This window comes from Taurulus bubalis, assembly GCF_910589615.1.
Source record: "Taurulus bubalis genome assembly, chromosome: 10".
Lineage (NCBI taxonomy): Eukaryota > Metazoa > Chordata > Actinopteri > Perciformes > Cottidae > Taurulus > Taurulus bubalis.
In genome coordinates, this window is record NC_136598.1 from 24463124 (window position 1) to 24475690 (window position 12567).

The following is a 12567-nucleotide window of genomic DNA, read 5'->3' on the forward strand; positions in this document are numbered from 1 at the left end:
CTGAGCGCATACACACTCCCTACTGTCTGTGTCTCTCTCTCACACACATACACACACACACACACATACTTACTGGCACACGACGCAAACATATGGGTGCAAAAAGAATAACCGCTGGATGCAGGGAATAATGCATCACATGACGGACACTGATACGAGTGAAAGAGGTGCATTGCACCATTATAGTTACAGGCTCGTTTCACCTAAATGCATTGTGGGAATTTGAGTGAAATTAACCTCTTTAAAAATAAAAAAAAAATAAAAAAAACACAGCACTAGCTAGCAGCACCCCAAGGACTCCTGTCTTCACTTCATCAATAGAGAGTGTTGATGGGACAGAGGGTCGGCTGCCTCCTTCCCCATCTTCTCGACAAGATCCTGTGTGTGTGTGTGTGTGTGTGTGTGTGTGTGTGTGTGTGTGTGTGTGTGTGTGTGTGTGTGTGTTAAAACTGGAGAAGAAAGAAAAAAAAAAAAAAAAGTGTTCACATTGAGGATCACGTCAGCAGCTCCAGAGGGAAAGGGAAAGAAACGATGATCTCACGAGGAGGCGAGCGGTCGAGCCGCGTGGTTTCTCCCTTTCCGGTCCGGAGCGGCCGAGCACTTTGACCCCGGCGCCGCTCGCGTTCCGACGACGGGAGTTTCCGACGACGGCGGCTTCTGTCGAGGGGAGAGTTTACCTCGGTGGGAATTTAATTAAGAGGAAGGAGGTGACGTGGAAGCTGTCCCGCTTGAAACGTGACGTAAGACAATACAGAAGAAGAAAAAAGGAAAGCAGAGAGCAAGCAGCTTCCCATCAGAACATAAAACACTGACAAACAAACTAAAGGAGATGTTCCATTTTTCAGCTATAATGCAGTTCATCCGTTTGTTTTCTTTACACGGGTCTGCATTGAATTAATGTGCGCTTATGAAGAGCATATTTCTGACCACTTCCTCCACACAACGGACTCAACTGTGAATACAAGTTTCCAGAGTGAACTCAGGAGGATTGTCCTCGCCTGGATTCTCCAACTGAGGAAAAAAAAAAGAAACTAAAAAATGAGATGAGGATTCTGGAGGAAGACATTTAAAAAAGGTAGCGTCTAACCGGTGAGTCTCTCCTCGACAGAAGCAAACTGAACTCGCTTCGTTAAAATCTGTTAATCACATCTATTTGTTTAAATTCACGACGTGGGGTCAGTGTCCCACCTGTTTGTTTACATTCCATACAGTAGTTAAAATGGCGTTTTCCGGTTTAGTTTGGGGACTTTTTTTTTTTTTTTTCAAATTATTTATTTAGCTACCCCTCCAACTAAGTGATCGCTCCTCGGAAGAAGGTTCGCCTGCAATCACACGACACCAGTGTACAACTCTCCATCTCCAGAACCCGTGTGCTGCCTCCTCCTCTTCCTCCTCCTCCTCTTCATCGCGTGTTCACACAAGGCACGTCTCCTCCCCTCCCCCACCCGTCTCTTTCTTTCTACCCGCTCCTTTCTGGTCCTCTACTTGTACTCTGATGGATGCAGGGAATACTGCACAGTACTAATAAAATACTTTTTAAAAAAGGAGAGGAGGGGTTCTTGTATCCACCGGGTATAAGGATTGGAATTACTGTACTTCCTGTTCTACTGTTAGTATTGTTAGACGCAGAATACACCGTGACTCGTCTTCACTCGGAGCTTCCAGAAGCGTCGCAAATAAGCGAAGGGAGGAAGAAAAAAAAGAAAAAGGGATGGAATAAAACTATAAATAGGGAAACCCATTTCTTCATCTATGCTAAACCCCGGTCCCCAAACCAATGTGAGGAACATCGGTCTCTTTCCCCCGCTAACAAAAAGGTCACGGCGGCGTCTCCGTCTCCGTCTCCGTCCTCTTCCGGCGAGCGGTTGGCTCTCGTCCTTCTTTTATTTCCTCTCTCTGAACAAGCTGGGGGCGGGGTTACACACACTGTCTACGTAGAGGGGGGGGCGGGGGAGGGGAAGGCGTTAACCGTTCAGGAGGTAGACCACCAGCTCGTAGGTGCACATCATGATGGCGGTGTTGGGGATCTGGCGCACCAGGTGGGTGGTGAGGCCGCGGTACAGGGCGCGGTAGCCCTCCTCCTTGGGCACCGTGGTTAGAGTCTGGAAGAACGAGTTGTACTTGGTGCCCTCCTCGCGTAGCCGGGTCCGGATCACTTCTGCACCGGGACGAGGAAAGGGAAGCGTTAGAAAAACACTACCAAACGCAAAATATGTAAATATTACTTTTCACCGTTTAACAGTTGTATACGACTGACCCTGTATGGGTGTGATATGATATCAGGTTGAACCCTTTCTGCAGAGAATGACATAAAACTATTTATTATCTAGTTTGACAGAACTGTAAAAAGTTATATATGCAATAAAATAAACAGACCCGGCTCTCTGCCTGCATTTTCCTCTTTTCTTAATATTGTGCTGTGTTCGGGACGTTTCTGGGCGTCGGCAAACAGTTTGCCGAGTCACACGAGCAGCGCTGACGCCCTTCAGCCGAATTCATTCAGAAATGAAAAGCCCCTTCCCTGCAGGGTTGTGCGGATGTTTATATTTGTGCTTTAGAAACTGATTAAAACTAAGCCGTAAAACAATGAGTCACTGCTTTGTTCTCACCAACGCTGCTCCCATTCCCTCTCTCCTTCCCTCCCTCCTTCCCTCCCTCGCTCCCTCGGTGAGTTGAGGAGGAGGCTAACGTTGAATGTTGGTTTAAAACCGGCGACAACATTCGTCAATGTGGAAGTCTTAAAATTCTGAGAGGAGGCGACTCCTCTGGTTGTATAGAAGTCTATGCTTCATGTGTTAAAGCTGCATTCTCTCTCCTGACCACGAGGGGGCAACTCCTCTGCTGGTTGTATAGAAGTCTATGCTTCATGTGTTAAAGCTGCATTCTCTCTCCTGACCACCAGGGGGCGACGCCTCTGGTTGTATAGAAGTCTATGTTTCATGTGTTAAAGCCGCATTCTCTCTCCTGACCACCAGGGGGCGACTCCTCTGGTTGTATAGAAGTCTATGTTTCATGTGTTAAAGCTGCATTCTCTCTCCTGACCACGAGGGGGCAACTCCTCTGCTGGTTGTATAGAAGTCTATGCTTCATGTGTTAAAGCTGCATTCTCTCTCCTGACCACCAGGGGGCGACTCCTCTGGTTGTATAGAAGAAGGCTATGCTTCATGTGTTAAAGCTGCATTCTCTCTCCTGACCACGAGGGGGCAACTCCTCTTCTGGTTGTATAGAAGTCTATGTTTCATGTGTTAAAGCCGCATTCTCTCTCCTGACCACCAGGGGGCGACTCCTCTGGTTGTATAGAAGTCTATGCTTCATGTGTTGAAGCTGCATTCTCTCTCCTGACCACCAGGAGGCGACTCCTCTGGTTGTATAGAAGAAGCATATGCTTCATGTGTTAAAGCTGCATTCTCTTTCCTGACCACCAGGGGGCGACTCCTCTGGTTGTATAGAAGAAGCATATGCTTCATGTGTTAAAGCTGCATTCTCTCTCCTGACCACCAGGGGGCGACTCCTCTGGTTGTATAGAAGTCTATGCTTCATGTGTTAAAGCTGCACATTTAACACATACCTCTAAATAAAGTGCAGCCTCGATATATATTGTAAAATAAAAGCACAGCAACGATGGTTCTGGTCTCGTGCCTCCCCTCTACCCGGCACAGGCCCTTACCATGGGGATAAGCGATAGACGTGGCACAGGTCTTGGAGGTGGCAGCGGCGAGCATCATCCCGATGAAGTCCGAAGCGTCCTTGGACGTCTCCTCCTCCTCGTCCATGTTCTGCGGCGCCTTGGCCTCCAGGAGGCGCCGTTTGATGTTTTCATAGATCACAAAGTGGATCACAGTCTCTGAGATGCCGGCGTAGGACGCCGACATTCCCCGGTAGAAGCCTCGCAGGCCGTCCGTCTGATACACGCGCCGCACGCACTCGAAGGCGCTCATCCGCCGCTCGCCTCGATTCCTGGAGGGGAAAGAGAACCGTTAGCTGTGAAGGGCGGCGGCAAGGACGCGTGGCAGCAGGGGCTTCATGAAGCCGTCCTGGCATCGAGCCACCGAGCTGGATCACAAATTTCACAGCGTGGGATTTGCATCAAATATTGTTGGACAGCTGTTTTTTTTTTAAAGGGTGGCGGGGCTACAAAACTAACGGTCCAGAGCTTTTGCACTAATGAAAAAGATATCCAGCTACTGTTGCTCCGTCATAACTTTGGGTCTCTCTCCCCCCCTCTCTCTCCCGGGTGTCACATTTACCTCGCATCCAGCTGGAGACGGGTCTTTATGAGCCATATTGGATTGGTTGCTGTGATGGCTGTAAAACCTGTGGAGAAAGATATAATGTTTATGCTGCAGACATGTTGGTCAAGTTCAACGATGCAGAAATAAACGTCAAGTTATTCCTTTAGACTGCTGTGTGTGTGTGTGTGTGTGTTCTAGTAGGGGAGCACCTGAATGCATTGAATACAAATTAAATGACCGGCGGAGGATTCACGGAGACCCTCACAGGTGCAGCTAGAGACTCGTACCCTTGAGAAAAAGGGGAGCTACGGTCGAGTCAAAGCCTAAAACACAGCATATTTCAACCTCGAAAGAAAAAAAGCCCATAACAAAAAAAAAAAAAAAACTTGTTTTAGAGATGCATCTTTACATTTATACCACTTTATACGCTTTTCAGAGTCTAAATATTGTACTTTTGACTTTGCATGTAGTCGTTTGACGGCTCTAGTTACTGGTTAACTTACAATAATAATTAAAAAAGCATATCAAACACATTGTTAAAGATTAAACCAGCGGTTCCCAGACATGTTGTGTAGTTGATGCTCTGGAGACCAGCGTGACCGAAATTAACCTTTCACTTCAGGAAATTGGGTATTAGAGAGCACATATATTGGTGAGACTATCACATTTATGACTGAAATGTGTACAACCATTGCTAGCTCTGGCCAGGGTTGGGAGCTACTTAGAAAATGCCATCCACTCCAATAACCAGTCAAACCAGTTTAAGGATCTGTTGGTTGCGCGCCTCAACCGGCCAGTCGGGTTTCTGTTCACATCCACATCACTGCAAAATGTCATTAAAGACCTTCGCGTGAAATCATCATAACTAGCAAATGGGTTCTTGAGTTAACGTGAGGTCACGATGACCTTTGACCTCCAAAATCTAAATATGTTTGCCATGAAATTTGAAGAGCAGACACCGAAAACACAACGGCTGTCGCTGACTCAGCATATATATATATTTTTATGACAATATTAAAGTAACTTGATTACTTGCCGTAACTTTTTAATTACATCGATGCAAAAAAAAAAAACAACCTCTCTGCAAAAACAACTGGAAAGTGTGCAACCCATGATGCATTGCGTTAACCCCTTTTTACCAACTGCATCAGTAATCTGATTACTTTCCCCAGTAACTGTAGCTGGATACAGTTACCTGTTATTTCTTGTAGTATCCCAATTACATAAAGCAGGTCCATGTAATCCCCCCCCTCACAGTTCTGGCCGAGCTCAAAGGTCGTCCGCCGGCATCATGCGTCATTGCACGGACGAGAATAATCCCCCTACTGTCGGCTCCTCGTCACCTGTCGGCTCGGCTCAGTCCGGGCTGCGGGACACGGGCGGCAGCAGCGGCGCCGCTGAAAAGATGCCGACCTTGGCCGTGTTGTTGAAACGCCCCGAGTCACGGTAAGGCTCAAAGCGGTCGCCGCCGTGAACCCGGTCAAGACTCACCCACATGTATAAAAATAGACACGTAAATACACACAGGAGTACGCGCTGTAGCTGGCATTCCCAGCTGGGTCACACTGACACCACAGCAGAGTCGACCTTTGACGTACAAAGGAGGCGACAGATTCATGAAACTGTGTTTAAATCTGGCCCTTTTAACCCGGTACCTTTTCTAACAGTGAGTTTAATGTTTATATATTTAATTTTATGGTAGTTTTCAACCACATTCAGGAGAAAACTTTGGTTTAAAAAAGGTATTCAATCCACCACAAAGTCCAAATCACCTTCTGAGTTCAAGATAATTAGGAGAAAAATTGTGTCATTGTGAAGCAATAGCAGCCAATTTATTTGGTTCAATGTCACGAGAATTCATCATTCTTTCATGGCAATATGGTTTTATTTTAGTTTACTACAATAACCCCGGTTGGCGGTCAAGTTGAACAAAAGGTGTGTAACGAATACAAAAAGGGTCAGCGTGAAGTGGCCGGTGTTTTTATACTGTCAAAAGACAACCAGTCCAAACCGGTTTAACCACTGCTGAGCGGCGGCCTCGTCCCGGTCGCTGAGCACGAGGTGATCACGCCGCCATGGCGCGTTTAAAAAGCCTCCCGCGGCGGTGAATGTCACACACACATAATTACATATAGTTACCTGCCATTCCCGCCGACACCATGTGTACCTGTGTGGAGTCGGGCTCCAACACACCGTTTAGCTTCTCTTTGGCAGTGGAGTACGCAGCAAAGTAGATTGCTCTGGAAGCAAAAAAAAGAAATTAATTAGCATGTAAAACTGTCAGGTTGAGTTTAACGAGCTTAAAAGAAACGCATTTGAGTTAAACAAAGAGGCTTTGTTTATTCCCTCTAATAACCTTATTTTCACTCATTAAAAAAGGCCATAATGATCATGTTCATGTCTAAATACAACCGTTTTCTCTTTCTCCAGCCTGTTAAGAGCACAATGTGCCGCCTTGGTTCATTTGTCAGACTCGTTAGTGACGCTTAAAGCGCATCAGTCACACCAGAAGACGGCGTTTGTGCGTCGCGCTCGTCTGGGAATCTGCGTCACGGCTCAGGAGGCCTTCATCAGCATCCTGTACCGACAAAACACTCTACATGCGCTCGGCGCCGGCACCTTTCCGCTGCCATTAGGCCCCGCTCCGCTCCCACCGTGATTACTGATGAGGACTTGTACGTCGTTACCTAACGGCACAGTCGATTACACATCAAAAAGCTGTCGGAGGAAGACCGACGAGAACTAAGCGACCGTGTGTTCCTCGCGTCCCTTCTTTGTCTCCAAGTAACCTCAAAGAGCCCTGTGGCGGTTACACAATGGCTGCTGTTCCTGGCAGAAAACAAAACATTGTGTCCCACTGCTCACCTAGAAACAGAGCTGAAACAAAGTGACCACAGAACCGACGAGACGACCTTGACGCTGCTTTGGTACAGCTACAGTGTTGTGGTTATTTAGCAATACTGGTATACATAAACATTAAAGACAGCTGACAAGAAAAAAGTGCAATGTCGAGACCGCTAGCTTGACAAAAGCACTCAAACAGGCTGATTTTAAATTGTAGCATTTGAGCTGCAGGATTATTTTTTTCTTGAAATAATAAGAATAAATCAGCATAAATCGGTTACGAAACAAATTGCAGACTAATCAAAAGAAGCGTCTTTCTTTAAGACAGCACAAAAAGCTGCAGTCTTCTCAATCACACACAAAAAAAAAAAGGTACATGTACGACGATGACGACGGCTTACCTGGAAGGTGCCACGCCCACCAAGTTTGGCCCCAAGCCCCTGAAGAGAGAGCGAGGTCCTTCTTTCTCCAATATCAACCTGAATGCAAAAAAAACATGCAGAAGAAGAAAGTACATTATGACTCTACCACTGAGACGATATGCATGTGTTGGTGTTATCACTGGAGGTGCTTTTTCTTCTTCTTTCTACCAGTGGTGTAATATACAGCTACAACTCTAGATAACTCGGGATTTTCTTTGTCTAACAGCGATGGTGATGCCAGTCAGAAGCACTATTAAAAAAAGTGCCTCAGTTTTCCTCTCTGACTCGTGAGGGTTTTATTGCTTTTGAGGCAACGAGAGTCCTCGGCTTCTACCGGAGTGAAATGTAGCCTCACTTTGGACACATTGTAGCCAACGGTTTCACACGCTTCTACCACTCAACAGCTGGTGGAAACATTCCGACGACGCGCCAACAAAGGCAGTGAAGAAGAAGAGCGACGGCAAGAAAGTAAACACGGAGGGAGACGATTTCAAACTTTTTAAGAAAAAGCGGATTTGAGGAAGCAAAAGGATTCGACGTTTGTCTTGACGAGTAACTGACTTTCAAACTTTGTTTACAAAAACAAACAAAAGGGGTAACTTTAATTCTTTAATTTCCTCACCACATACTTATTTGGTGCCTCCTGGTTTTTCCTCGGGCGTCAAGCCAAAGTTTCAATTTAATATTTACTACCCACATGTAGCCATGACACCCTAGTGAACACAGGATAATCCAGGAGCTTATCAAGAAGCCACAAGCGTTCCCGTCCTTCCACTTTTGGGAGGACCTTTAGCCTACATTCAAAGCCCTAAAAAAGACACAGTGGGCATCTATGAATAGAGAAATTGTCGACACTAGTGCATCGTGTTGAGTAGTGAGCGCTGATGGCTGTCGGGGAGACGTTTTAGATTCTAATGTGAAGACGATAGGAGATAAAATAAGATTTGAAGAGGGTTGTGTTCCGATTAAAAAGTAGTGAGTCGGCCAAACAGCCGACTGACTACTCATTTAAATCCAACCGGCTACTTTATTCTGTACATTTGGTATTAAAATACAATGTTTTTGGATGCCGATGAGCGAATCCCCTCTCCTCCTACCAGTCATTCTGTTGTGCAGCTCAGAACGCCAGGTTGGGAACGGTTGTTTACTTAAATGTGGATAATAAGCAGTGATAAAGCAAAAAGGTAAGTGCCAAATAGCAAGGTAGTTAGGGAATAAGTACAAGAAGCTTGTCGTTGCCCGTCGTTAATATTAATGTTCTACGAGCGTTTTATCGCTGTAGCACCTCCAGCGTACGCACCGGTTTATTGGCTCCGAGCGGGGAAGAATAAATGGCAGCAAGGTGCGCCGGAGCGCCCATTTCCCATTTGACAGTTCTCATAACTGGGCAGGTAGACAGTCATGGTGATTATGGCAATTATCTTTTTAATTTTGTTTGTACATTAGCTAGCTCCGTCCTGTGAAGTAATTAAAGGACTGTTCGTCATCACCTTTGTGAATAAATATAATGAATGAAACGGTATTTTTTTTTTTCTGAATCGACTCTTAAGTTACCGAATAGGATTTTACGGTGATTTTGATGTGTGTAAATAATTAAAATATTATTCCAACTGTGGCATGTTTTGACGCTTAGCATTCTGGGGCATCATCTGAGTAATAATGATCCAGAATGATGAAGTAAAAACCTTCAAATTTGACTTAAAACTAGCTGCTCCGTGTCCTTGTTTAAAGCCCTACAGGCAAGCTTTGCAAAACAATAGATTATCTAGAAAACATGAACAAACACATTTCCAGGAAAATAAAACTGGGGGCATTTAACCTGTTAGTCGTAAGAGGCGTGCATTTTCTCTTGCTGAAAGCAGACGCGCTCTCCTCTCCTCAGCTAACGTATGTGTGACGTCTTAACGCCAGTGTGCCTTGTTAGGCTTCGGGCGCTGCAGAGCAGAGTCTGGCCAAAAAAACATTTTGAAATCGTCACCCAGCTTCGCTGACCTCACCCTGTTTACCCTGCAACATTACTGCAGTTGGGTTTGAGGGAGAAAAAACAACAACAAGAAAAGTGTCTGCCACCTGAGTTTCCTGCAAGGTGTTTAATCTCAGTGAGGATGCCACTGAATAAAAACACTGTACATTGCCGGTGGGCCTTCTAGCATTTGGTTGCAGCAATGCATTTGGTTGCAGCAATGCATTTGGTTGCAGCAATGCATTTGGTTGCAGCAATGCATTCCACAGGAGTGGGAAAATGTTGCGAAATGCATTAAGTTAGGATGATACTGCCAGTCTTCAGAACGACGTCTCTGCTGCTACAGCGATTGGCACTTTGTGAATTAGTTCAGTGAATTTTAGAAGCGGCGCGGTGCCATCAAACAAGCTTTTTCCAGAGGCTCAGAGCAGTCAGGACATGTTCTGTTCCTTACGGAGCAGATCTTATTTCCTACATCACAACCAAATAATAATAAAAAAAAGTATTTCACTTCAGTGGACATAAAAATAGGAAGAAGGCCCGTCAACGCAGACACACTAGAGTCTTGAGGATTCAAAAATGCAAGATAAACAAATACCAGTTTGGCTATAATGTGCCGATGTGTGCTCTGTGTATAGTTTCCCCCCCTTAGGGTTTCAGGGAGAGGTTGTTCTTGCTAGAGGGACGTCAGCCAAACCCAAAACCAACAACTACTACTACTATGACGACAACATGGTGCCTGCTGAAGAAGGAACCACAGCTCTGCAGGGAGGAGGAACCGTCCACACATGAACAACTCATTTTGGTGAAATCTCAAATAATCCTCATAAGCCATCAATGTTTACTGAGGTGTAAGTTTAGGCAACATTGTGCATATGTCAGGGACAACATGTTTATTACACTTTCACAGTTGTAGAAACAAGAGCACGGCTTTCCCTAAGGTTCTTCGTCACCCAACTTCAGTGCATTTTTTGTTTTGTCTGTCTGCTCTGTGTTGTGTAATGCAACAGAGACGGGCAAAGCGAGTGGAAAATAGTAGTTTAGTGTATTACTCTTCTTCTTCTCTGGTCTGCAGCCACAACATTCAGGAGAGTTTTCACTAAGCTGCCGCTGTAGGGTGTGCGTGCAACGGCACGGCAGCTCCCCAAAAGTGAAGCCAAAAGAAATCTTAACCCACCGCGGTGGCTGGCTGTTAGTTTAGGAAGCGCTCGACTTGATACGCAGCAATGTTTTCTACAAGCAGAACACGCATTACAAACGTCAATATCGCAGATGATTGTGACGGTGATTAATATTTGATTAATTGTGCAGCCTTAATTTCCTGTTGCTCCTCTAGAAACATGATTTTGCTATATCAAAAAAACACAAATACATTCTCATCCTGTTCTGAACTTAATGGGTTTGAAATAGTTTTTGAAGTAATAAAAGAAAGAACCGATAGGAGCACATATGTATACACACAGATATATCGATGCGACAGTGATAAACGCTGTTGAATACCCACTTGAGGCAGTGCAGGGGCCCCGGCGGGGACATGCGGGCCACGCTGGCCCCGTTGACGGTGCTGAGCTGAACCTCATAGAGGGTGATGGAGGACGACTGCAGGCGGGTCTTCACGACTTCCAGCGGACAAGTCAAGATGGCTCCTACCGTGCCCCCACATCTGAAGGAAAGAGGAAAAGGTGGAGGTGACATAAGCAAACAAGTCTCAGCTGACGCAACGAGACTTAAACTTTGCAGCCTAGTTCGACGTCAGCAGTCGGGACGTGAAAAGATTATGCGTTTGGTGGAATCCTAGGGATTCCTGGCATGTAGACGGGAAATGGCAGCGTGGGAACAGAGAGCCGGTCAGGAATGCTTTGTGTTTTTGTTTTTAGGGGAAATAACAACAAGCTTCTGTTCAGCGACACACCACAGACTTATGCTTTTTCATATATACACGAATGAACAAAACAGGAATCCCAGAACGGCTGCAAATATATTTTATTTTGGGTGGGTATAGCAGCAATAATAGCCGTGTCGACTAACCACGACCTCAAATCGGTTTAAGCTCAGGTATTTCAGGTATTTCTTCGGTGGCACGTGTCGAGAAAACTGATAGGAGAGAGAGCGCTCCACGTGGGAATGAGCTGGAATCTGACGGGTCGGTGCAGACCAGAGGACGTCGAAAGCGTGAGCGACAGCGGTTATCTTTAGACGAGGTTAATTTTCAATCGGCACCACAGCAGAAATACAAAGTCCTGTCAACACAGCTTTTCTTTGGCAGTAGACGGCTGATCGGGGGTCAGACAGCTACAGTACAAACCACTTACTTTACTGCAAAAATGGGGACATTAGAAACACACTTTATTTACACTATCCGTCACATGATAGATTCACTGCTGCTGTTGACTATTTTTAAGTAAAGTGCTCATTTTCCCTCAAAGGGAATGAATCACTTCCTGTCTCAGCTCATTACCTGGATACTCTGCTGGAGGCCAGAAGGAATGATTCTACTGAATTATAATTATTGCAATGGAGAGGTGTGGGGGGGGATGCTGTTGCACATTTATTTCTGAGGTCGTGTGCACAGAATATAACAATAACATGCATGCATGCGTTTGTTCTGATTGACCTTTAAGTGACAGGGTGATTTTGTTTTGATGCACTTTGATGTGCTTCTTAAAATCCAGTGGTGGAGCTAATGTTAAAAAGTTGTACACCTCAAATGTCAACACACCACACAAAAAACACGCTTACACAAGACCAGGAAATTGAATTGCATATGTAATAGAAAACGTCAGTGCAAGTTGTGACATTGAACGCAACACAAGTTTTAGTTAGCGGACATCTGACGACAAATCTGTAGGTTACAACTTAACTAAACAAACCCCCCACTGTAAGCACACACACACGCACACACACACACACACACACACACACACACACACACACACACGCTGCGAAGCTACAACTGGTTAGCAACAGCAGTTGGCCCTGCGCGTGCAGCTATAGCTAGCTCAACCGTTGCAACGTCTTTTTTCCTCTCCCCTTCTCAAAAGCACGAGGGCAGAAAATCCACTCACCCTCCTGCGAACAGATGAACCAAGGTGTCTCTCTGACTCAT

The 12567-nt window shown here is 45.6% G+C and overlaps 1 protein-coding gene across 2 annotated transcripts; it reads right to left on the minus strand.

Moving 5' to 3' along the window:
• Positions 1-1879: 1879 nt before the first annotated feature.
• Positions 1880-12567, minus strand: LOC306742321 (solute carrier family 25 member 36-A; the record flags this gene model as incomplete). 2 transcript variants are annotated; one of them, XM_079224678.1, is made up of 7 exons in its annotated part: positions 1880-2155; positions 3668-3957; positions 4248-4314; positions 6372-6472; positions 7478-7555; positions 10966-11124; positions 12527-12567. In XM_079224678.1, 7 exons carry the CDS (start codon positions 12565-12567, stop codon positions 1965-1967), a joined length of 927 nt encoding a protein of 308 aa, XP_079080804.1. In that variant the 3' UTR covers positions 1880-1964. The 2 variants fall into 2 exon arrangements, with proteins under 2 accessions (XP_079080804.1, XP_079080803.1); XM_079224677.1 differs by having other exon boundaries at positions 1880-2158.